We start from the raw sequence: 23,424 nt of genomic DNA, 5'->3' as shown, positions 1-23,424 counted from the left end.
GCACTTTGACTATCACAAAAAATTGTGATACCTTTTTGTTCAACACCAAGCTCCTTTAGCAATCCTTGAAGCCAAATTGCCTCTTTCACAGCCTCTGTAATAGCCATGTACTCTGCCTCTGTTGTAGACAAAGCAACTGTTGACTGCAAAGTAGACTTCCAACTAACTGGTGCCTTTGCAAAAGTAAACACATAACCAGTAGTTGATCTTCGTTTGTCCAGATCACCCGCAAAATCTGAGTCACAATATCCAACTACAGACTGATTGTCTTCCTGCTCAAAAACTAACCCGACATCTACAGTATTATGAATATACCGTAGAATCCACTTCACAGCTTGCCAATGCTCCTTCCCTGGATTGTGCATATATCTGCTAATAACTCCAACAGCTTGTGAAATGTCAGGCCTTGTGCAAACCATTGCATACATCAAGCTACCAACAACATTTGCGTATGGTACCTTTGACATATACTCTCGTTCAGCTTCATCCATTGGCGACATATTAGTACTTAGCTTAAAATGGGGAGCAAGTGGAGTACTAACTGGCTTAGTCTTGTCATCTATGCCAAAACGTTGTAGTACTCTTTTCAAATATTCTTTCTGAGATAAACAGAGTTTCTTTGAACGTCTATCTCTTATTATCTCCATGCCAAGAATTTTCTTTGCCTCACCCAAATCCTTCATCTCGAACTCCTTCTTCAGTTGAATCTTCAACTTATCAATTTCTTCCGAATTCTTGGAAGCTATCAACATATCATCAACATATAGGAGAAGATATACAAAGGAACCATCTTTAAGCTTGTGCAAATACACACAATGATCGTATTTGCTTCTCTTGTACCCTTGCCGCAACATAAACTCGTCAAATCGCTTGTACCATTGTCTAGAAGATTGTTTCAATCCGTACAACGATTTTTCAAGTTTGCACACCATATTTTCTTTTCCAGCAACTTTGAATCCTTCTGGCTGAGTCATGTAGATTTCCTCCTCCAAGTTTCCATGTAAAAACGCAGTTTTTACATCCATCTGAACTAGTTCCAAATCCAATTGTGCTACCAAAGCCAACATAATTCTAATGGAGGAATGTTTTACAACTGGAGAAAACACTTCATTGTAATCAATTCCCTCCTTTTGAGCATATCCTTTGGCCACCAATCTTGCTTTGTAGCGAACATCTACTTGGTTAGGAAATCCTTCCTTCTTTGCAAATACCCATTTGCACCCAATTGCTTTCTTTCCCTTCGGGAGATTGGCCAATCTCCATGTATGATTCTGATGAAGGGACTGTATTTCATCATTCATGGCAATCCTCCACTTATCTTCTTCTGAACTTTGGACTGCATCTTTATAAGTGGTAGGAACATCATCAGCTACAATTGAGGTTGCACAAGCAACCGTCTCTATGAGACGAACAGGTTTCGTTATTGTTCTTTTTGGCCTGCTGGTTGCTATTGATTCAAGTTGTTGTTGAGGTTCCTGAGTTGGAATCTCCTCTACTGGCTCTCCTTCCAGAGGGTAATCTTCATTTGTTTCCTCCTCTGCTTCTTGTGTAGGAAAAATAAATTTTCCCTCAAACTCCACCTGCTTAGAAGCACCTTCATTTTGTTTGGTATCTTCTGTTACCTTATTTACCATAGCAGATTCATCAAAGGTAACATCCCTGCTGAATATTACTTTCTTTGTCATAGGACACCATAAGCGATATCCTTTGACTCCAGAAGTAATTCCCATAAAAATAGCCTTCTTTGCCCTTGGATCCAATTTTGACTCTGTCACATGATAATATGCAGTTGAGCCAAACACGTGCAAAGAGTCATAATCTACAGCAGGTTTTCCATACCATTTTTCAAATGGTGTTTTGCCATCAATAGCAGCAGATGGTAGACGATTAATGAGGTGGCATGCATATGTAATTGCCTCAGCCCAAAATTCTTTGCCCAAGCCAGCATTGGACAACATACACCGTACCTTCTCCAGCAAGGTCCGGTTCATACGTTCTGCCACTCCATTCTGTTGTGGTGTATGTCTAACAGTGAAGTGTCGGACGATGCCATCATTTTCACAGACCTTATTGAAATGATCATTTTTGTATTCACCTCCATTGTCTGTGCGAATACACTTGATCCTCCTGCCTGTTTGATTCTCCACCATCGTCTTCCATTTGAGAAAAATTCCCAGCACTTCATCTTTGTTTTTCATTGTATACACCCACACTCTTCGAGAAAAATCATCAACAAAGGTTACAAAATAGTGCTTCCCACCCAATGAAGGTGTTTTGGAAGGACCCCAAACATCAGAGTGTACATAATCCAAAATGCCTTTAGTATTATGGATCGTTGTACCAAATTTAACCCTTGTCTGTTTCCCTTTGACACAATGCTCACAAAACTCCAAGTTGCAAGCCTTTACTCCTTTTAACAATCCTTGATCTGATAGAGTTTTCAAGGATTTTCCTCCAGCATGTCCCAAGCGCATGTGCCATAGCTTGGTTGCTTCTGCCTCTTTGTCGTCACTGGATGTCACTGTCGCTGTCCCAATAACTGTACTGCCACGATAGCGGTACATATTATTATTCTTCCGATTAGCCTTCATTACCACTAGTGCACCGGAGCATACTCTCATCACTCCATTTTCTGCAATGATTTTGAACCCTTTTGATTCTAGGGCTCCCACAGAGATGAGATTCTTCTTCAAATCCGGTACATATCGAACATCTGTTAATGTTCTGATCATTCCATCATGGTTCCTTAATCGTATTGAACCAATTCCATATGAGGTAAGAGGGCTGTTGTCCGCTGTGTGGATGACTCCATATTTTCCTTCTTGAAAATCCACGAACCAGTCCCTGTTGGGACACATATGATAGCTACAAGTCGAGTCCATCAACCATATGTCTGATGATGTTGATGACTCTGTTGTAACTAATGAGAAGTCTGAATCATCACAATCAGCTACATTTGAATCCATAATGGCCTTTCCATTGTTATGTTTGGCCTTATTCTTCAACTTCGGACAGTCTTTCTTCCAGTGCCCTTTTTCTCGACAAAAGGCACATTCATCTTTGCTGGGTCTGGATCTTGACTTGGATCTTCCCTTCTTTGTCCTCGTTTGATTTTGAGGACGACCCCTCACAAATAGTGCTTCTCCTTCTCCGCCCTTCTGTTTTTCTCGCTTTCTTTGTTCATAGCTGTACAAAGCCGAACAAACTTCTCTGAGAGAAACTTCGTCATTTCCATGGAGTAGAGTAGTTTCAAGGTGCTCGTACTCATCAGGAAGTGACGCCAACAACATCAAGGCCAAGTCACCATCATCATAAGTTGTATCCATATTTTGCAAATCTGTGACCAACTTATTGAAACTGGTGATATGTTCATTCATCGTGGTACCAGGAACATAGGTGAAGTGAAACAGTCTCTTCTTCATGTACAATTTATTTTGACTATTTTTCTTCAAAAATTTATCCTCCAGTGCTTTCCATAATTTACTTGCAGAAGTTTCCTTTGTGTATGGATATTTCTGCTCTCTAGCAAGGTAGGATCGAATGGTACCGCAAGCAACACGGTTGATAATTCTCCAATCTTCTTCTCCAATAACATCTGGTCTTTTTTCTTCAATGGCAAGATCTAGCCCTTGTTGAAAAAGGACATCTAAAACCTCGCCTTGCCACATCCCAAAATGTTCTGATCCGTAAAAAATTTCTACCACAAATTTCGCATTTGACACAATTCTTGTCATAAGCGAAGATGCCAACGATGACGTATTATTGACACTTGATATAGATTCTTCTTGTTTATTGTCTCCCATCTTTGACACAAATATTATTTAATAGCTGACGACACAAATCAAGATTATTTCCTTTCTGGTGTGGAAGATCAGACTAAGCTGCAACCACAGAGCATACTCAGACAGAACCTTGACTCAGTTACCAAGATAAATCTTTTCTGATGTGGAAGATCAGACTATGCTGCAACCACAGAGCATACTTAGACAGTACCTTGGCTCTGATACCAATTGTTGCGGAAGCCAAATGTATATAGTGTGAATAAGTCACAACTACTATACCAAAAATTATGACAGCCACCAAATAATAAATAAGACAATAAAGCAACAATAAAAGGAACACCAGAATTTACGAGGTTCGGCTAATTTTGCCTACTCCTCGGACACAACCAATATTTTATTCCACTCCAAAAATACAAGTGAAATAATACTAAAGAGAAAAGATACAAATGCCTTAAGAAGATAAGAAGACAAATGAGAGGTGTGTTTAAATCCTAAACATTAAGCCTTCTTTTATATGGGGAAAATCCCCCAACTCTTCTTTTCCCACCGATGTGGGACAAAAATATTTGCCAAACTTAACAATCTCCGCCATTGTTCTATAGTGAAAAAAGAGCAGCATAGCATTCATACATGCCACGTTCTTCAATCAAAAGAACTTTCCTCAGGTTCTATACAAAGGAATAAGCAGCACGAGCAACAGGGTATATGGATAGAAAGTGTGACGATACCATTATTGAGGAACCGTCATTAGTTCCTATATTCTTCAACTCTTTGATTCAACTGAGAGTCAATTCATGTGTCTATCGGAACTATTGAGCTGGAGCTTAAGCCAAACTTTTATGTAGAAGTGAAATATTACTTTACAAACCAACTACATCAAGAGTGAGAAGAATAATAAGAATAAAAAAGAAGTGTGACGCACTTACATTCTGTATGACATTAAGTCTTCCCAACCGTGAGATAACATTAGCAATTCGAGCAGTAAATGGAGAAGGCCTCATTAACTGTGTGACTTTAATGATTCTTTTCCTGGCAAAGTACAAAATAGCAGTATCAAACAATGAAGTAGCAGAAAGTGTAGCACGTAGCAGTAAGCTATTGAGAAGCAGTCCCGTTGTATTGCACTAATAAATGACAAACAAAAAAATGAGTAGATCGATCAGTGGTATATCTAAACTGTCATATTTTTATTTTATCATGTTGAAAAATATTTCAGTTGATGCAATGCCACAAGATCCAGTTGATGAATTACCATATTCAAACCTCTTGCATACATGACATTCAGTGTTTCTTGACCAACACGATGTAAGAATCATCATTAATCAATGTTATGGAAAAATTTGGGCGTTGTTTAAGGCCAATAACCATCCTTAAAGGTAAGTATAGAAGAATTAAAGAGCTAATTTGAATTGTGGTATTCCTCTACTTGCAATTAACCAAAACAAAAAAGCAATTTATAAAGACTATGCCTTATACAACTAATCATTAAAAAAAAAAAAAAAGAAGTTAAAAACTACAAATGCTATAAGATTCAATAACATAAAAAGAAGTATGGGATGGCCAAATAGAACATAGATGATAAACACAGATGACATATAAAAAATTAATTTATAACATGATATAACTGATAATGCATCTTTGAAAGAAAGACGATGGACAGATTCATAAATAATGCATAAGTTCCTCGTAAGGTTAAAAGATTATAAAATATGCCCTGTTATAGAACAATTTATTTATAAAAATATACGTAAAACATACCAGCTAATGTATCTTTGGAACTGAACAAACAGAGATTGAAACGAGTTACTAAGACATCGAAGTTGTTTCTAATTGTTGAAAGAAATGTAAAATTATTCATGCTTTAAAAGTACTTTAATTTATAGTTAGCATATTCGATGGTCAAAAGAGTTGATTAAATGGACACATGTACATACAAATTTTTAATATCTTTTCCTCTTGTATAACTAATTCAATGGAGATTTTATTTTCCAAATCTGTAAAAACTCATCAAAGTGCATACCTTTGTTATCCAAGAATATATAGCCCCTTTTTTTTTGTTTCGGATGCATATTCTATTTTTTATTGTGATTTTCTTATGTTCTTCCATGTCAAAGTGTCGTAGAAACTAAATTCTATCAATATTTATAGATTTGCAATGTCAAATCTCCCTTTAATTCGCTAGACAAAGAGCGGACTATATGTATGGGCTTTGTGAGGGTCTTTTTCTGGACCATATAGACTTATGCAGTTGTTGATTTATAACTCCATTTGTAAAAATGAAGTAAAATGCAATATTGTTCACATAGAAGATTTCAGTTGTTCCTGCCAATTCAATTCATGGAGAATCTTAGATTTTTTTCATATTCTACCCCGTCTTCGTTACAATTTATGATTGCTGACCTTTACCGACACTTATTAGAATAATTATAATCTAATATTACGCTCAAAATTACAATACATGTAAGCATAAACAAATTATACAGCAATATAAGTCTCAAACACACAATAGTATAAGAGGAATATTTAGGCCGTTTTTGGTTCTGTATGCATATTCTATTTTTTCTGTTGTTCTTCCATATCACTATTCCGTTGATATGAGAAGTTGTAGCGTCTTTTGGAAAAGAAAAATGAAATCTGGTGGGGCTACTTGGCAACTCCTCTGTTTGCTGATTCTAATGCACAACAAAGTCTATCTTCTGGTGAACTTATCTGATTGAATTTTGAGATTGGCAGTTGGTCGGACTTTGGGTGAGAAAAACTGAATTGATGAGAAGTTGCAGTGTCTTTTAGAAAAGAGAGAGTAGTTACTCTGCGCCTCTTTTAAGCAGTCGTGGAATTCATCCACCGAGTGTTTAGGATTTTGTTGCCCACGATCAATCGTGGAGTGTTTTTTTGGAATTAGTGTAATTTTTTTTTTTTTTGTTTTTAGTTTTAAAAAATATGTGCCCAAAAACGTGGAACTCCATGATGTTAATAACTGAATTGGTTAATTATTTAAAATTTTACAATTTTTTTCTATTTTTCTTTTTTCCTAAAGTATTGGAGTTTTGTCCTAAAACAGGACACGTGTTGTATTTCGTTTTGACACTTGGTATATTTCGTGAATTTGCTTCTCCTTTTATATATTAATAGATAGATTACATTAGCACAACTGCGAATTTCAGTATTAGCTCTTTGCCAAGAATATTTTTTTGTCAACAGAATATTAACTTGAAAGGCAGTATTAATTCCCATGTAAATTAAATGGACGAACTTCGTATCAATCCGGGTCACAAAGGCTGCTGTAATATTTTCTATTGGGGGTACAAACCGTTAGATTCAAGTTTTAATAATAATAAACAAAATATTACTCGTAATTGCAGGTACATTCGAGAAGCAAAAGAAGGTGCTAACCAATAATGCTTCAAAGATGGCGGACTCCAATCAATCGTAGATCCGTTCGATAAAAGAATACAATTCATGCACGTCAAGAAAGGAAAGTCAAAAATCAAGGAAGATTACGATCTCTAAGAATCCGCTCCAACTGTCAATCAAGCCACTAAAGGGACGATCACGATCTCTAAGAATCTGCTCTAACTGTCAATCAAGCCATTGAAGGGACGATCATGATCTCTACGAATTCACTTAAACTGTCAATCAACCCAGTGAAGTAAAGACTATCCGCCTGAATATCCGCTCGTCTAAATGAATCGCGTCATTAAAGGAAAGTTATCACTCTCCATGATTGAAGGATTAATCAACTTCCGCACTTATTCTTGGAAAGAATCATCAATCAAGATTCATTCCAAGGATCAATTCCTTTGGGTTGACAATCTCTCAAGATCTGCCTCAATTAAGAATCAAAGCAGATCCCTCGAGTTGTATTTATAGTCAAAAAACAAGGAGAAGAAGAATACTTTGATCGAACCAACCTCAAGCTCTTTGTTCTACTCTAAATAAGTTATGTAGTCTGTAATAGATTTACTTTGTAACTAGTGGAGCTCTGAAGAGAGAATCCTCCTGCAACCTAAAGGGACTAGACTAAGATTCACATTGAATTCGAGTTAGTATAAAATATTCGGTGTCATTTACTTTCACACTTTACATTCTGTTATTAATATTTACCTCGCACCAATTTATAATCGACTAACTGGTAAACTAGTCGATTAATTAACCATAAACAAAAAAGGACGACAATTCCCCCCCCCCTCGTACTTTTAATTGATATCAGAGCATGTCTTACACTTTCATTATGCTAACAGCTAGTGAGAAAAGATCATGTCAAACTAAGTAATTATCGGAGCACTATTTCAAAAAGGGACATCACAGGCGTGGCCTTCATATTTTAATGGACAATATTTCTCACATTGGAAGGTTCACATAGAAATCTATGTAAAATTCTATGATGTCAAAGTGTGGCGTGTAATGTAATAAAAAGGGAGAATACCCAATTCAAGCAGCTAAATCTGACAAGAAAACAGATAGACAGACATTTACTGATCTGGTGGATATAGATGATTATTCTGATGAGCAAACGACAGTAATACAAGTTAACTCCATAGACGAAATCTTCTATACAATGCTATAAGCAGAGAAGAATTTGAAAAGATCTGAAGCGGTAATACGGCCAAAGAAATGTGGGACAAGCTGGAAGTTACTTATGAAGGGACAAGCAAAGTCAAGGAAATAAAAATAAATCTACTAATCCATGACTATGAACTCTTTCAGATAAAAGAAGGTGAATCCATAAGGAAATATTTGCTTGATTCAGTAAAATCATTGGAGAACTGAAGGCTTTTAGAAGACCATACTCAAGCAGCAAACAAGTTCGAAAAATCGTAAGAAGTTTGCCTACTGCTTGGCAAACAAAAGTAGTTGCACATGAGTCTTAAGATCTGGACAAGTTATCCTATGATGAACTCCGTGGAGATCTCATTTCTTTTGAGAAAACACATCTCAAAAAATAGGGTCTGGAGGAAGAAGAAAACAATCGCTTTTAAAACCTCGATTGAAGGATCTGAAGATGATAATGACAACAAAATGGAGGCTCTAGAAGAAGAAATCGCTATGGTTTCCAAAACTATGAATGGACTGATAAGAAGATATAGGAACACTAAAATGGGAAGAATGTCTTCCAGAAGAATAAATAGTACAATGAACCAGATAAGAACGATAGAAATATTTTGAATGTGGAAAATATGGTCACGTACAAGCTGAATGTCAAGATCTCAAAAGAAAAGCCTCCAGAGGATTTCACAAAAATAAATCCTTCGAAAGTTAGAGTGATGAAGACAACTCAAAAAATGAAGAAATCGCCAATCTCTACTTCATGACTATATAAGAAAATGATAGGAATAAGTTTTTAAGTTGTTGGATCGATGAAGAGATATCAAATGATGATAAGAAGAAAACATTAGACAATTGTTTCACGTCACCTGGTGAATCTAGAGAGGAACGCTGCAGGAAATGTCGTAAAGAAAAATAATATCTCGACAACGCGTGTTCCAATCACATGACGGGAGACAAAAGACTATTCAAAGAAGTTACAAAAATAAATGGAGGAAATGTCAGATTCGGTGATGATTCAAAAAGTAAAATTGTTGGCACTGAAACAGCCCCGTCCAACAATAATTGTAATATCACAGAAGTTTATCTTGTGGATGGACCCAACTACAACCTGCTGAGCATAAGCCAACTATGTGACTCTGGATATGAAGTGAAATTCAAGAAAACAAGTTGTGTTATCGAAGATGAGTCAGGTAAAATTATTCTTCCAGGAAAGAGGTATAGAAACGTTTATATTCTAGACTGCACAGAAAACTTAGACGGTCACATTTGTCTATCATCCATGTCTGATGATCCCTGACTTTGGCATAAGAAACTTGGCATTGCAAATATGCACCTAATTAAAATATTGTCTAGCATGGCCTAGTCATTGGTCTTCTCAAACTCAATTTTTCTAGGAATCATGTGAGTGATGCATGTCAACTTGGTAAGCAAACTAGAACTTTCTTTGAGCCAAAAGATATTGTCTCCATATCCATGCCTCGACAGTTATTGCATTATGGACTTATTTGGCCATACTAGAACTGCTAGCATTGGAGGAAAATAATATGCATTTGTTATTATTGATGACTACTCACATTTTACATGGGTAATATTCTGGCTCATAATGATGAAGCTTTAAAGAATTTTGAGATCTTCTGCAAAAGGGTGAAAGAGAAAAAGTATATCTCATTTCAACCATACAAAACGATCATGGAGGAGAATTTGAAAACAGATCATTTGAAGATTTTTGCAATGAACAAGGATGTTGACCTGAGCGGTTTTGATTTTGATGATTAACAAAGGAACACATACATGAAGCAGGTCTATGGACAATGTACATAGGATGCGGTCAGAATCAAGCAAAAGGCTTGCATGTGCAAGGGATAAGTATAAATGGTGACGCGCACACACTAAAGTTAAGAAAGAATTGAGAGAAAAATAACAAGGTATTTTGTGAGAGATTCCTTTGAGTTTCAAGAATACGAACCTAAAGATACATGAATCAGATTGAAGAACCAGTTCCATGTGTTTGTATTCAATTGTAGTCGGAGCTTTTGATATGTACCTTTCACCTTTTCTTTAGAAGCATTTATACTAGGTACTTGAGTTGTATCATTCAAGTTAGAATTAACTTGAAGTAGTCACAACAGCCTGTGGCGTGTTGCTACAAGGGTTAGAGTTAATCCTTAGATTTTCAAGAGTTTTTAAACATTATTGTTTGTCTTAGAGTTGTAGTGAAGTTTTGGAAAAAATCCTACTAAGAAGTAGCTCGTGATTATTTTTATCTTTTTAGCCGGGTGTTTTCCACGTAAAAAATACTTTGTTCTTTACTTTCTGCATTACTTGCAAGTGTAGTTTCAGGAAAGCATAGAAGAACCACGTCCTTCTATAATCCAGTGCACGCGAAAATTGGACACCACATAAATCACCCCCTCTTGTGTGGTATTGAAGTATAAAACATCAATTAATATTATAGCAGGTTATCCTTGAAGAGACTAACACCTTGGAAAAAAGATTAAGATGAGTGCACCACTTGAAAATTGGGAAGGACAATCCATTATGAGGCCACCACTCTTAAATGGGTAGTACTACTCATGGGAAAGTAAGAATGAGAGATCATCTACAGGTAGAAGATTATGAGCTGTGGGATATAATCAATGATGGCCCACTGCCAACACTAAAGAAAAATGCTAAAGGTGAGGATATTCCAAAGACAAGAGTTGGCTGCACTGCTGAGGATTTGAAGAAGTGGGAGAAGCATTCTAAAGCCAAGAAATGACTTTTTTATGGACTTGGTCCTGATGAGCACAACATAATCTAAGGCTACTCCACTGCCAAGAAAATATGGGACACACTGCAAGTAGCCCATGAATAAACAACCAAGTGCAAAGATCAAGAGGAATTTTGTTGTTTTCACAATATGAGAATTTTGTCATGAAGGATGGAGAAAACATTCAGAAGATATACACAAGGTTAACTACCTTGACAAATGAATTAAAGTCTCTTGGAAGGACTATCTCTGAAGAAGAAAGGGTTGAAAAGATTCTAACTAGGGTCTTACAAGTCACTTGGGAAAGCATGATTATTGCCATTCAGGAGTCAAAGAACATTACTACACTTCCTTTGGATGAGTTGATTGAAAATCTCAAAGCTTATGAACTTAGGAGTCAAACCATAATGATGGATGTACCTAAGAAGGAAAGGAATCTTGATCTTAGAATCACTGAAGGTTCTGATTTAGAAGATGATGAAATGGAAATGATCACCAAAGACTTAAAAAAGTACCTAAGGAGAGGAAAGGTTCTTCAAGAAATGGAAGCTAGAGCAAGGCCAAAGCTCCAGAAAAGTAGGCGAGTGATAGGTGCTATAAATGTAGAAATTCTGATCACATGATCAAGAATTGTCCTTTGTGGGAGATTGAATAGAAAAAGGAAAGAGTTGAACAAAGGAACAAGAAGAAGGGACAGGTTCATCCCAAGAAAAACAGCAACAAAAGATCAACCAAAGCAATGTCGCTACTTGGGAAAATAGCTCAAATGATGGTTCTGATGATGATGATGAACGAGCTCTAATGGCTATTGGATAATCTGATAAAGAACTTAAGGTAAGTGTCCTTCAATTAAATAATAAGATCAAATTTATTTCTAAGGAAAGATTATTTGAATTACTGCTGGAGTTAATTGAGCATTCTGAAGATGTAAATACTGAAAAGGAACAGGTATCAAAGGAGTGTGTCATTTTGAAAGAAAAGTGCAAAAACCTGGAACTTAGAACTTGTGAAACTGAAAATGAAAATAATGCTTCGACTAACCAGGTTCATGCACTTGATACAACTATTTTAGAACTTAGATATGAAAATAAGAAATTGAAGTTAGGAACAAGTAAAGAAATAGCTAGTGTCACACAACTCACACTAGAAGAAGATTTAGGAAATGTAAAAGATGAGTTATATAAAAGGGATGAATAGGTAAGAGCTTTGAAAGATGACTTGTCTATGGTTAAGCATGATCTAGATAGAACATGTAAATATAACATGTCCTCTGATGCACTTTAATGGCTACAAGAATACCATAATAGCAACAGAAGGGGACTTGACTTTGGGAACTCTGCACATAAATGGGATCCCAAAAGCAAGACGTCACACTTTCTGAGAATAATATTTGTACTCACTGTGGTAACACTGGACACTATAAGAGTGAATGTGTAGGAAAAGAAAAAGCAAGTCTAAGGGACAAAAATTTTGTTCTAGGGAAGAATAGTCTGCCAAGTTGGGCAAAGAAGAATATGATTTATCCTTTTACCTATAGAATAGGACCCAAACTAGTTTGGGTTCCTAAGACTAACCCCCTATTTCCTTTTGCAGGTCCAAGTGAAGGAGATCAGCAAAATATGGTATATGGATAATGGTTTCTCAAAGCACATGACAAGGAACAAGAACCAGTTCTTTTCACTTGCGGCCTTTAAAGGAGGTAATGTCTCCATTGGAAGAAAAGAAAAGTGAGATCATTGGAGTTGGGAAGGTAGATAAATTTGATTGTTGATGATTACTCTAGATTTACTTGGACACTATTTTTAACATCTAAAGATAAATCATTTGACATGTTCACTTCATTTGTTAGAAAAACTCAAAAATAATTAGGTAATCAACTTGCATCAATTAGGTCTGATCATGGTACTGAGTTTGAGAATACTAAGTTTTCTAAATTTTGTGATGAGCATGTCATAGATCATAATCTTTTGTTCCTATAACTTCAAAAATGGAGTAGTTAAAATAAAGAATAAGACTTTGGAGGAAATGGCCAGGACCTTGTTACTTTCTAGTAAGTTGCAGCTGTGAGCACTGCATGCTATATCATAAATAGGTGTATGACTAGACCTCTTGTTGACAAAACTCTCTATGAGTTACTTAAAGGGAGAAAGTCAAATATATCCTATCTTAGGGCATTTGGATGCATGTGCTTTGTTCACAATAATTGAAAAGACTCCCCATAAAAGTTTGATCCTAGAAGTGATGAGAGAGTATTCTTGGGATATTCTTCACATAGCAAATCATATAAGATATACAATAAAAGAATTATATGTGTAGAAGAAAGTATACATATTGTTTTTTTATAAAACTAACATACTTTTTGAGAGGCAGGAACAAGATAATGAAGAGATTGGGCTGATAAGAAATTCAAATGATAAAACCATAGACCAGCCTTAAGCTGACTCACAAGAAGGAACAAATGATGGACTAGGTCCTTCGCCCAGGACAACCTGACAGGGGAATGGACCAGAGAGGAATTGATCATCAAACCTCGAAGGAACTTATCCATGAACCTTTTCCTCAACAATAAAACAGTGAAGGAGCACCTAAAGAAATTGACACTCCTATAGCAACAGCCACAAAATTGGATTTGGATGAACCTGGTTCATCTGTCGATCATAAAATGACTTTCTGCTAGATACTTAAAAAGCACAACTGATCTTCGCCTATGATATCCAAAAGGTAGTAATTTTAATTTATTGGGATATATTGATGTTGATTATTCAGGTTTTCTTGTGGATAAAAAAAGTACTTCAGGTATGGCACATTTCTTGGCTCATGTCTTGTATCTTGGGCGACTAAAAAGCAAAATTATGTGGCTTTATCTACTGCTAAAGTTGAGTATATGGATACTTCCTCATGCTTTGCTTAATTATTGTGGATTAAACAACAATTAATGGACTTTGGAATTGATATAGATTGTATCGCTATCTTTTAGGACAATACTAGTGCAATTAATATGACCAAAACCTGGTTCATCACAAAAGAACTACGCACATAGATGTTAGGCATCATTTTCTGAGGGGTAATTTTGATAAGGGTTTTATCACTATGGAATTTTGTGCTACTGATAAGCAAATTGCTGACATCTTCATAAAAACTGAGTAGGGATCACTTTGAAAGGAACATGTTAGAATTAAGGATGATTAAGATCATCTAAAAGAAATTGGTTCTAGCTCATTGATTGGTTGGATAATTTGTGAATTTTGTAAATAATAAGATTAGATATTGCTCAGTCTCATACTTTTATTAGTATACTCTTGTTCCATGTACTGATATGTCGCACTGATGTCTAATGATATTACTCTTACTTTTTTGGAAAATTCAATCTTACACAAGAGAACTTTCAATGAAGAACCTGGTTCATCGAGTTTATAAGGTATGTATTCTACATTCTGCATAAGTTGAAATAACTGCATATGAATCATGATCTGAAAAGAGTCCCACTTTATCCCAAACTCTTTTGGACCAATCAGCTACAAACGAACCAGTTTCACCACTAAACCCATGCGCCATAATTGCCGAATTTTTTGGGGAAGAGTCCAACGTCTTTTCAAACTGACACTCCCAAGGAAAAAAGACTTCTAACCTTCAAAAATTGCCATTATACACTTAAACTCTTCTCTCTTTAGATTGATTCAACTTTCCCCTCTTCTTCTCTCCAAAACGTTAAACGATCAAAACACCAAAACCCCAAATCTCTCTCAAATTCTTTCAACCTTCCAGACTGATCAAACAAAAAATACAATTGAAAACCCTAAGAATTCTGAGAATCCTTCTTCATCACCCAAAGAACCTTCACCCACAACTTCAACCACTCAAACCCCCCAAAAAATGCACGTCAATATGATTGCACGCAAAATAGTAGCAAGTAAAGAACATGCCAATAAATTGAATGAGATGCTACAAGCCAGTCAAGCAGAAGAACCTCAAAAATCTGATGATTCCTTCAATTCTGTGACTGAGGGGGAACAACTAGTTTCATTTGAAACTGAATATGTAACTTCTGGGTTAAAAATTTTTGTGTTGCTTCTAAAATTGTAGAAAATATTAAAACTAGGTTTGTGTTGGTTGGTTCAATTGTTGGTGTAAAAACTATTGGTACTATCAAAATTGATGGTAAACATTGAAAAGGAAAAGAAAAAGAAAAGAGAGTGAGGGTATTGAAGTTGATGTGAGGGGAAAGGAAGAAGAAAGATTGGTTGGATCTACTTCACCTACTCATATTGGTTTGAATGATAAAATATGGGCAATGGTGTTATGGAGTGAAAAGAGTGTTGATGAGGAAGAAATTGTTGAAGTAGGAGGTAGCGGTTCTGGGGACACTACTGCAACAAAGGGGCTGGTTAGGTTGAGGAAAAGGTTCCAAGAACTTGTTCCTTCTAGAAAGGAACCCCTTCATGATCTGTTGCAGAAAGTGTCTGATAGTTACAACCCAAAGAAAAAGAAAAGTGAAATAGTGATTATCCCTGAAAAGGCAATGGGTGTATGGGTGGGCATCGGTCGGTTCGGTTTGGTTATGAATATTATCGGTTTTACCTATCAGTTATCGGTTTATAAATATGATAAACTGATAACTAAACCGATAAGATATTGGTTATCGGTTATCGATTAATCTGTTATTGATCATTATCGGTTCGGTTATCGGTTTACCCGATAAGATAAAACTAAAACAGATTCTGCAAATGAGAATAGTTCTGTTTTATGTTGCTTAGATATATTGGCATTCGTTCTCCTTTTCAGTTGATCAATATTATTTTGATAGAAAATGTTTTTTCTAATTGTAAGATTTTCTTGCTGCCAAAAGCACCCACATCATCTCATTGAGTAACAGGACAACCAGTTAAAGTTCCATCTTAGTGAAACTTGACTTGAGTCTTCCAAGAAAAACTTTGATTTAAAAATCAATGGTTGAATTTGCAAGCAAAGGCAATCCATCTAGCGAAGAACTGGTGAGGGCGACAGGGTGTGAGGCGGAGAAACTGAGAAGTGAGAACTATGTATATGAAACCCTAATATGTATATACTTAAGGGTAAACTAGTAAATTAGTTAACCCTTATTGGGTTATTGATTTTACCCAATAACAAAATTGCCAAACCGAGCCCGAACCGATAACCTAATAAAAAAATTTTTTACCCGTTACCGAACCGTTAACCCAATAAGCCAATACCGATAATCCAATAAATAATTAACGGTTCGGGTTATTGGTTTTACCCGATATATGCCCACCCCTAAATGGGTGGCAAAAAAAGAAAGGCTGCCTCTTTTATCCTTGTAGAGACTCCTCCCGCAAGATGAAGAACTAAAAAGAGACAGAAGAAGCAGAGTGAGGCCAACTTGAAAAAGTCCTTAGCTGAGAGTACCAAGAAGGTTGTTGTCAAGGGGAAGAAGAAAATTGGAGAAACAAGTGAGGAAACTCAAATTGAAGAGATGGACCTGGTCCTTCATGATGAGGATGAGACAGAGGAACTGGATGTTGTCACTCCTAGTGCTAAGAAAATAAATACTTCTAAGAAGAAGTCTTCAGAAATGTCTATTGAGGCAGAAGACTCTGTTTTGTCCAAAAGAACTAGGTATGCTATAAAATCAAAGAAAGTTCAAGTAGTGGAGAAAGAAAGTGAATAAGAGGAGACTGATAAAGAAAAAGATAGGCTAGTGAAATTCCAAAAAAGAACTATTCTGAAGGGTATGCTTCTTTGAGATATGGAGGAAGAAGGAATGGTATTGTTGGAGTTACAAGGATGGAAGGACATGGTCCTTCAATTGGAAGGAAGGTTGGCCAGGACTGGAATTGTGAAATTGATGATGGAAGGCTCAACAGTGAAGTGAAATGAGTGAAAATCAGCTTTAATGATAAAGAGCTTGGGAAGATTCTAGGTATACCTGCTGAGCGGTAGAATGATTATACCAAGCTAAAATGGCCTAGTCTAGAAAATCTTCCTACTTTACTGGCCATCACTAGGAAGTATGCTGATAAGGACTTGGAGCAAGAACCCATGGCTGTATACACGAGTGAGATGAAGCTTTCTCACAAAGTGCTCTTTCAATTTGTGAATAAAGTAGCTCTTCCCAGGAAGGAAAGAAGTCATATTGCAACCTTCATGGACCTGGTCCTTATGGAGTGCTTGGATAGTGGGAAGCAAATTAATTAGCCAGGATTTATAATCCAGCTCCTTCATAGGGTTGTTTATGGCACCAAGACTCATTTCATTCCCTATGACTTTATCCTAACTACTGTGCTTGACTACTTTAAGGTTCACCTCAAGAAATGAGATGTTTGTATTAGTAAAGACTACTTTAGGGATGGAACTTTGACTAATTATGACTACCAATTCCAAACTTTACCCAAAGAACTTGGTTCATCCAAGAGGGTATCTAAGAACAACAAGGTTAGAGCATTGGAGCAGGAAAGTGGGGCTAAGGATGCTGAAATTGGAAGGCTGAAGAAACAGTTGGCTGAAGTAGAAGTTGGAAGAGACTCTCTCTAGTCTGAGCTTGCAAAGGAGAAAGAGAAGAATAAGGATTCTTCAAGACATGTTGAAGCTGCTTCAAGCTAAGAACCAAGAACCTGGTCCTTCCCAGTCCTATACGCTTCCTAGCCCAGTTTATAACCAGTGACCCAAGTCAGATTTCTTTATTTTTTTCCTCATGGTTCTATGTTTTTATTTCTTCTTATGCTTTGTGAAAGGATCTTATCAATCAATAACATTCACTGCTTTTGCTCTAATTGATTGTTGATATGTCTTAGATAGCTAATATTCTTAGATTGAAAAAGAGAAAATTATATCCATTATTGCATTTGAAGTAGACCCAGTGGCCATGAGTAATATCTGTTAAAATCCGGTTACTTGACTTAATTATGCAACTTTTCGATAATACCAAAAGATGGAAGATAAGGGATGTTTTTGCTTTGGACTGTGATGTTTATAACCTAATGAACCAGGTCCTTGATGAACTATAACTTTAAATGGAAAGTGTTCTAATATTGTATCTGATGTTGAGCGGAGTTGAAACAGGTTCCATGCTTCTGAAAAGCACACAGTTTGTCATCATCAAAAAGGAAAAATTTGTTAACTGAGGGGTTTTGGTTTTGATGATTTATAAATGAACACATGCATGAATCATGTCCATGGACATTGTACACAGGTTATGATCAGAATCAAGCAAAAGGCATGCACGTGCAAGGGATAAGTATAAGTGGTGACGCACACACACTGAAGTTAAGCAAGAATTGGGAGAAACGTAGCAAGGCATTTTGTGAGAAATTCCTGTGAGTTTCAAGAGTGCAAACCTAAAGCTACATAAATCAAATTGAAGAATCAGTTTCATGTGTCTGTCTTTAATTCTAGTTCAATTGTAGCAGGAGATTTTGAGTTGTACCTTTCACCTTTTCTTTAGAAGCATTTGTACTAGGTACTTGAGTTGTATCATTCAAGTTAGAGTTAACTTGAAGTAGTCGCAACAGCCTGTGGTATGTTGCTACAAGGGTTAGAGTTAATCCTTAGGTTTGCAAGAGTTTGTAAACATTGTTGTTTGACTCAGAATTGTACTGAAGTGTTGGGAAAAATCCTACCGGTAAGTAGGTCATGTTTTTTACCTTTTGAACCGGGTGTTTTCCATGTAAAAATATTTTTGTTCTTTACTTTCTACATGACTTATTCTGCAATTGTAGTTTAAGGAACACATAGAAGAACCATGTCATTCTATAATCCAGTGCACGCGAAAATTGGACACCACACAAATCACCCTCCTGTTGTGTGGTATTGAAGTATAAAACATCAAAGGATACATTCACAACTTCTCAAATCCTAGATCAATTCAACAAATTAGAGTAGTGGAACACAAAAATCGAACCCTGCAAGGAATGTCTAGAACAATGATACTAGAGCACTCTTTACCAAATCACTTTTGGGCAGAGGCAGTCAACACAACATGTCATATCCTTAGAAGATGCTCGTTGGTCCTATTCTGAAGACAACTCCATGTGAACTATGGAAGGGCAAAAGGCCAAACATTGGCTACATACATCCCTTTGGAAGCAAATGCTTTGTTCATAACAACAGTAAGGAAAATATTGGTAAGTTCGATCCAAGAAGTGACAAATGTATATTTTTGGATATTCAAATAATAGTAGGTCATCTAGCGTTTATAATAAACGTACTTTGTGTGTAGAAGAATCAGTTCATGTTATCTTTGATGAATAACCCTATGGCCGAGAATGGATTCATTACAGGTGATGAAGATATTAACCAAGACCTACCAAAGATACTCAAAATGAGTCGACTACTCAGCAAGCTGAAACAATACCAAATGAATGGAGAAGTGAACCAAAGTATCCACAGAAGTTTATAATAGGAAATCCAAACGATGGAATGAAAATCAGGGGAACTCTCAAGAAAAAGGATAACATTGCTCTCATATCTCAACTAGAATTGAAGAAAGTTGATGAAGCCTTTAAGGACTCTAGCTGGGTACAAGCTATGGAAAAACAACTTGATCAATTTGATAAAAATCAATAACAATACCAACAACATCCCAGTAAAATTCCACAAGTGGGGTCTGGGGAGAGTAGTGTGTACGCAGACCTTACCCCTACTACGGAGGAGTAGAGAGGTTGTTTCTGATAGATGCTCAGCTTAAGAAGACGAAAAGAGACTGTAAGTTAGTAGCAATAACAGAAGCCAGAAAAATAATACCAATAATGTAAGAACCAGCAAATAGAAGTAAAAGCAGTAACAATAGCACGGTGCTACGAACACGAGGAAGTGGTAAGGACACAACATGAACCACTAGCAGTATAAGACAAAGAATTGCCTCACCCCCAGTACGAAGTAGAAAAATGCTTAACTACCTCCTAACCTTCAACCTTAATGCTCGACCTCCACATTTTTCTATCAAGGGCCATGTCCTCGGAAATCTGAAGTAGCGCAGTGTCCTGCCTGATCACCTCTTCCCAATACTTCTTAGGTCGCCCTCTTCCTCTTCTCATACCCGTCAAAACCGTCCACTCACACCTCCTTACTGGGGCATTCAGGCTTCTTCTCTATACGTGCCCGAACCACCTAAGTCTCATTTTTCGCATCTTGTCTTCTATGGGAGCCATGCTAATCTTCACCTGGATATCTCCGTTCCTAATATTATCTAGCCTAGTGTGCCGACACATCCATTTCAACATCCTCATTTCTACTACTTTCAACTTATGGATATGAGAATTCTTCACTGGCCAACACTCTTCCCCATACAACATGGCTGGTCTAACCACCACTCTATAGAGATTACCTTTAAGTTTCGGTGGCACCTTCTTGTCACACAAAATGCCAAATGTTAGCCTCCATTTCATCCACCCTACCCCTACACAGTGTGTGATATTTTCGTCAATCTCCCCATCCCCCTAGATAACCGACCCAAGGTACTTCAAGCTTCCTCTCTTGGGAATGACTTGTGAGGCAAGCCTCACATCCATATCCGCTTCCCCCAACACGTTGTTGAACTTGCACTCCACGTACTCTGTCATAGTCCTGCTCAACTTGAAACCTTTAGACTTGAGGGTCTATCTCCAAACCTCTAAGCTCTCGTTAACGCCACCTTGCATCTCATCAATCAAAACTATATCATCAGCGAATAACATACACTGTGGAACCTCCCCTTGAATATGGCCTATTAGTGCGTCCATCGCTAGGGCAAATAAGAATGGGTTGAGCGTAGATCCTTGGTGTAACCCCATAACAATTAACAATGCTCCAAGTTGCCTCTCGCTGTCCTAACCCAAGTCTTAGTTCCATCATACATGTCACTAATTAGCCTAATATAAGCTATCGGAACACCTTTTTACCTCCAGGCATCTCTAAATAACATCCCTAGGGACCTTGTCACACGGTTTCTCTAGGTCAATAAACACCATGTGCAAATCCTTCTTCCTGCCCCTGTACTGTTCAACCAACCTTAATAAGATGGATAGCTTCTGTAGCTGAACAACCAGGCATGAACCCGAACTGGTTGTCGGATATAGACACCGACCTCCTTACCATTATTTCCACTACCCTCTCGCAAACTTTCATGGTATGACTTAGTAATTTGATATCCCTATAGTTGTTATAATTTTGGATATCATCTTTATTCTTGTATAACAGTATCATCTTACTCCACTTACTTTCATTTCGTATCCTCTTCATCCTGAAAATAATATTAAATAGCCCAGTTCACCAATCCAAGCCTGCTCTATCCATATACCTCCAAAATTCTACCGAAATTTCGCCTGGCTTGGTCGTTCTATCCCTGATCATCTTACGCATAGCCCCCACGACCACCTCAACCTTAATGTTTCTACAGTAGCTAAAATCTCGATAACCTTGGAGTACCCCAATTCACCTAACACAATGTCTTTGTCCCCCTCTTCATTCAGAAGTTTATGAAATTAAGTATGCCATCTCCACTTAATTTGAGCCTCTTCCATCAACACTCTGCTTTCCTCGTCCTTGATGCACCTCACTTGGTCCAGATCACGAGCCTTCCTCTATCTCGCCTTGTCCAATAGGAATAACTTCTTTTCCCTGCCTTTGTCCCTCAGTTCTTTATACAGACGACCAAACATTGCAGTCTTAGCCTCCACGACCACTAACGTCACCTCCTTCCTAGCTTTTTTTATATATTTTTTTGTTCCCTCTCCTATCCTCTCCTCTCCTCCTCGTTTGCACTCTCCACTAAGCCTAGGTACACCGCTTTCTTAGCTTCCACATTTTCATGGACCTCTACATTCCACCAGTTGCCTCTGTGCCTGCCAAAGTAATCTGTCTATCCCTAAAACCTATCTTGCGACCTCCCTTATATAGTTCGCCATCATTGTTTACACACCACTTGTGTCCCTCGTAGACATCAACCTCCCTTCTAACTCTTTAGCTTTATCCTTATTCAAGGCTCTCCACTTGATCATTGGTCAACCCTCTTCTTACTCTTTATCATGATATCAACGTCCATCACGAGAGCCTATGTTGTATCGTGATGGTCTCACTCGAGATAACCTTGCAATTCTTGCACATCCCTTTATCACACCTCTTGAGGAGAAGATAATCAATCTAAGTCTTAGCCAATGTACTTTAGAAAGTAACCAAATGCTCATCCCTCTATAGAAAACTAGAGTTTACAATCACCAACTAAACAGCCTTAGCATAATCTGATAGGTTACAAGTACCTTGGACACAAGTACTTTACTTTATGTTTTGATAATCTAAAAAACTTACCATTCAGAACCAGATAAGGAACATGCTACACATCTACAAGACCTTGAGATCACAAAGTTCCAGGTTGGGATCCAGCCCTTGGGAAAGTAAGGTGAATGCTATTACTGAATCAAAGGATCTGCAGAAGCTGACCATAGAAGATCTGGTTGGAAATCTGAAAACCTACGAGATGAAGAGGAAGATAGACAGTGGAAGAAGAGAACCAAAGAAAGAAAAGAACTTGGAACTCAAAGCTGACAGCAATGACTCAAGTGAGGAATAGTAGAAGGAACAGCCAAGGGAACCGGTCCCTACCAGTTCCCGAGGAGACTGTATGAAGTTAACTCTCTAGTAGTCACCTTTTTGTGGAAGACTCTTTACCTACCTTGCATACATCATTGTAAGTGATATCACACATGCATAAACACAATCAAGGAAGGTAAAACACCTTACTTCATGAGAGAACCAGATGAAGGACCTGAAGCATGCCTGGTACAATCATTCAAGATAGTCGACTCAAGATAATATGGGCATTGTGTCTTTAGATTCATAGGAACCAGATTAGGGACCTGATACCTTAGTGTTCCCCTGACAGAAGAATATGTCAACAGTACAGTTGGAAAGAAACTGCAGAAAGTGACTACCTGCAATTATACACGCAACAGTTCTATAGATAATGCAGTAGTCACTTCCCATTGAGAAGGGGCATGTACTAACCAAGATTGGACATCACCACTGTGAATTGGCATCACTAAGGTGATGTCTTTTGTAATATAAACCTGGTGCAAGACACAAGGTCTCCCTCTCCAAGACTTGCAAAATCAGAAACGAAAATTCTCTCTCAAGTGCTTGCAACAAAGTGGCTTGAAATAAGTGTTATAAGTAAAGTATTTGTAACTAGAGAGTTACAAAGTGAAATAAGTGTTTACGTTGTGACTAGGTTTAGTCATAAGTAAAGTATTTGTAACTAGAGAGTTACAAAGTGGCTTGAAATAAGTGTTATTACAAGTTAGAGTGTGTAAAAGCCTTTGTAACTGTAGAGTGACAAAGTGGCTTGTGGTGAGAGCATCACAAGTTAGTTAATTCTTT

General features: G+C 37.2%; 1 protein-coding gene across 1 annotated transcript; it reads left to right on the top strand.

Moving 5' to 3' along the window:
- The first annotated feature begins 11,243 nt into the window (after positions 1-11,243).
- LOC138879956 (intracellular protein transport protein USO1-like) lies at positions 11,244-16,744 on the top strand. Its single transcript, XM_070159606.1, has 5 exons — positions 11,244-11,655; positions 12,005-12,123; positions 12,673-12,806; positions 15,253-15,610; positions 16,430-16,744. Exons 1-5 carry the CDS (start codon positions 11,244-11,246, stop codon positions 16,742-16,744), a joined length of 1,338 nt encoding a protein of 445 aa, XP_070015707.1.
- The last annotated feature ends 6,680 nt before the right edge of the window (positions 16,745-23,424 follow it).

This window comes from Nicotiana sylvestris, chromosome 10, assembly GCF_000393655.2.
Source record: "Nicotiana sylvestris chromosome 10, ASM39365v2, whole genome shotgun sequence".
Lineage (NCBI taxonomy): Eukaryota > Viridiplantae > Streptophyta > Magnoliopsida > Solanales > Solanaceae > Nicotiana > Nicotiana sylvestris.
This window is presented reverse-complemented; position numbering and strand designations above follow the sequence as displayed.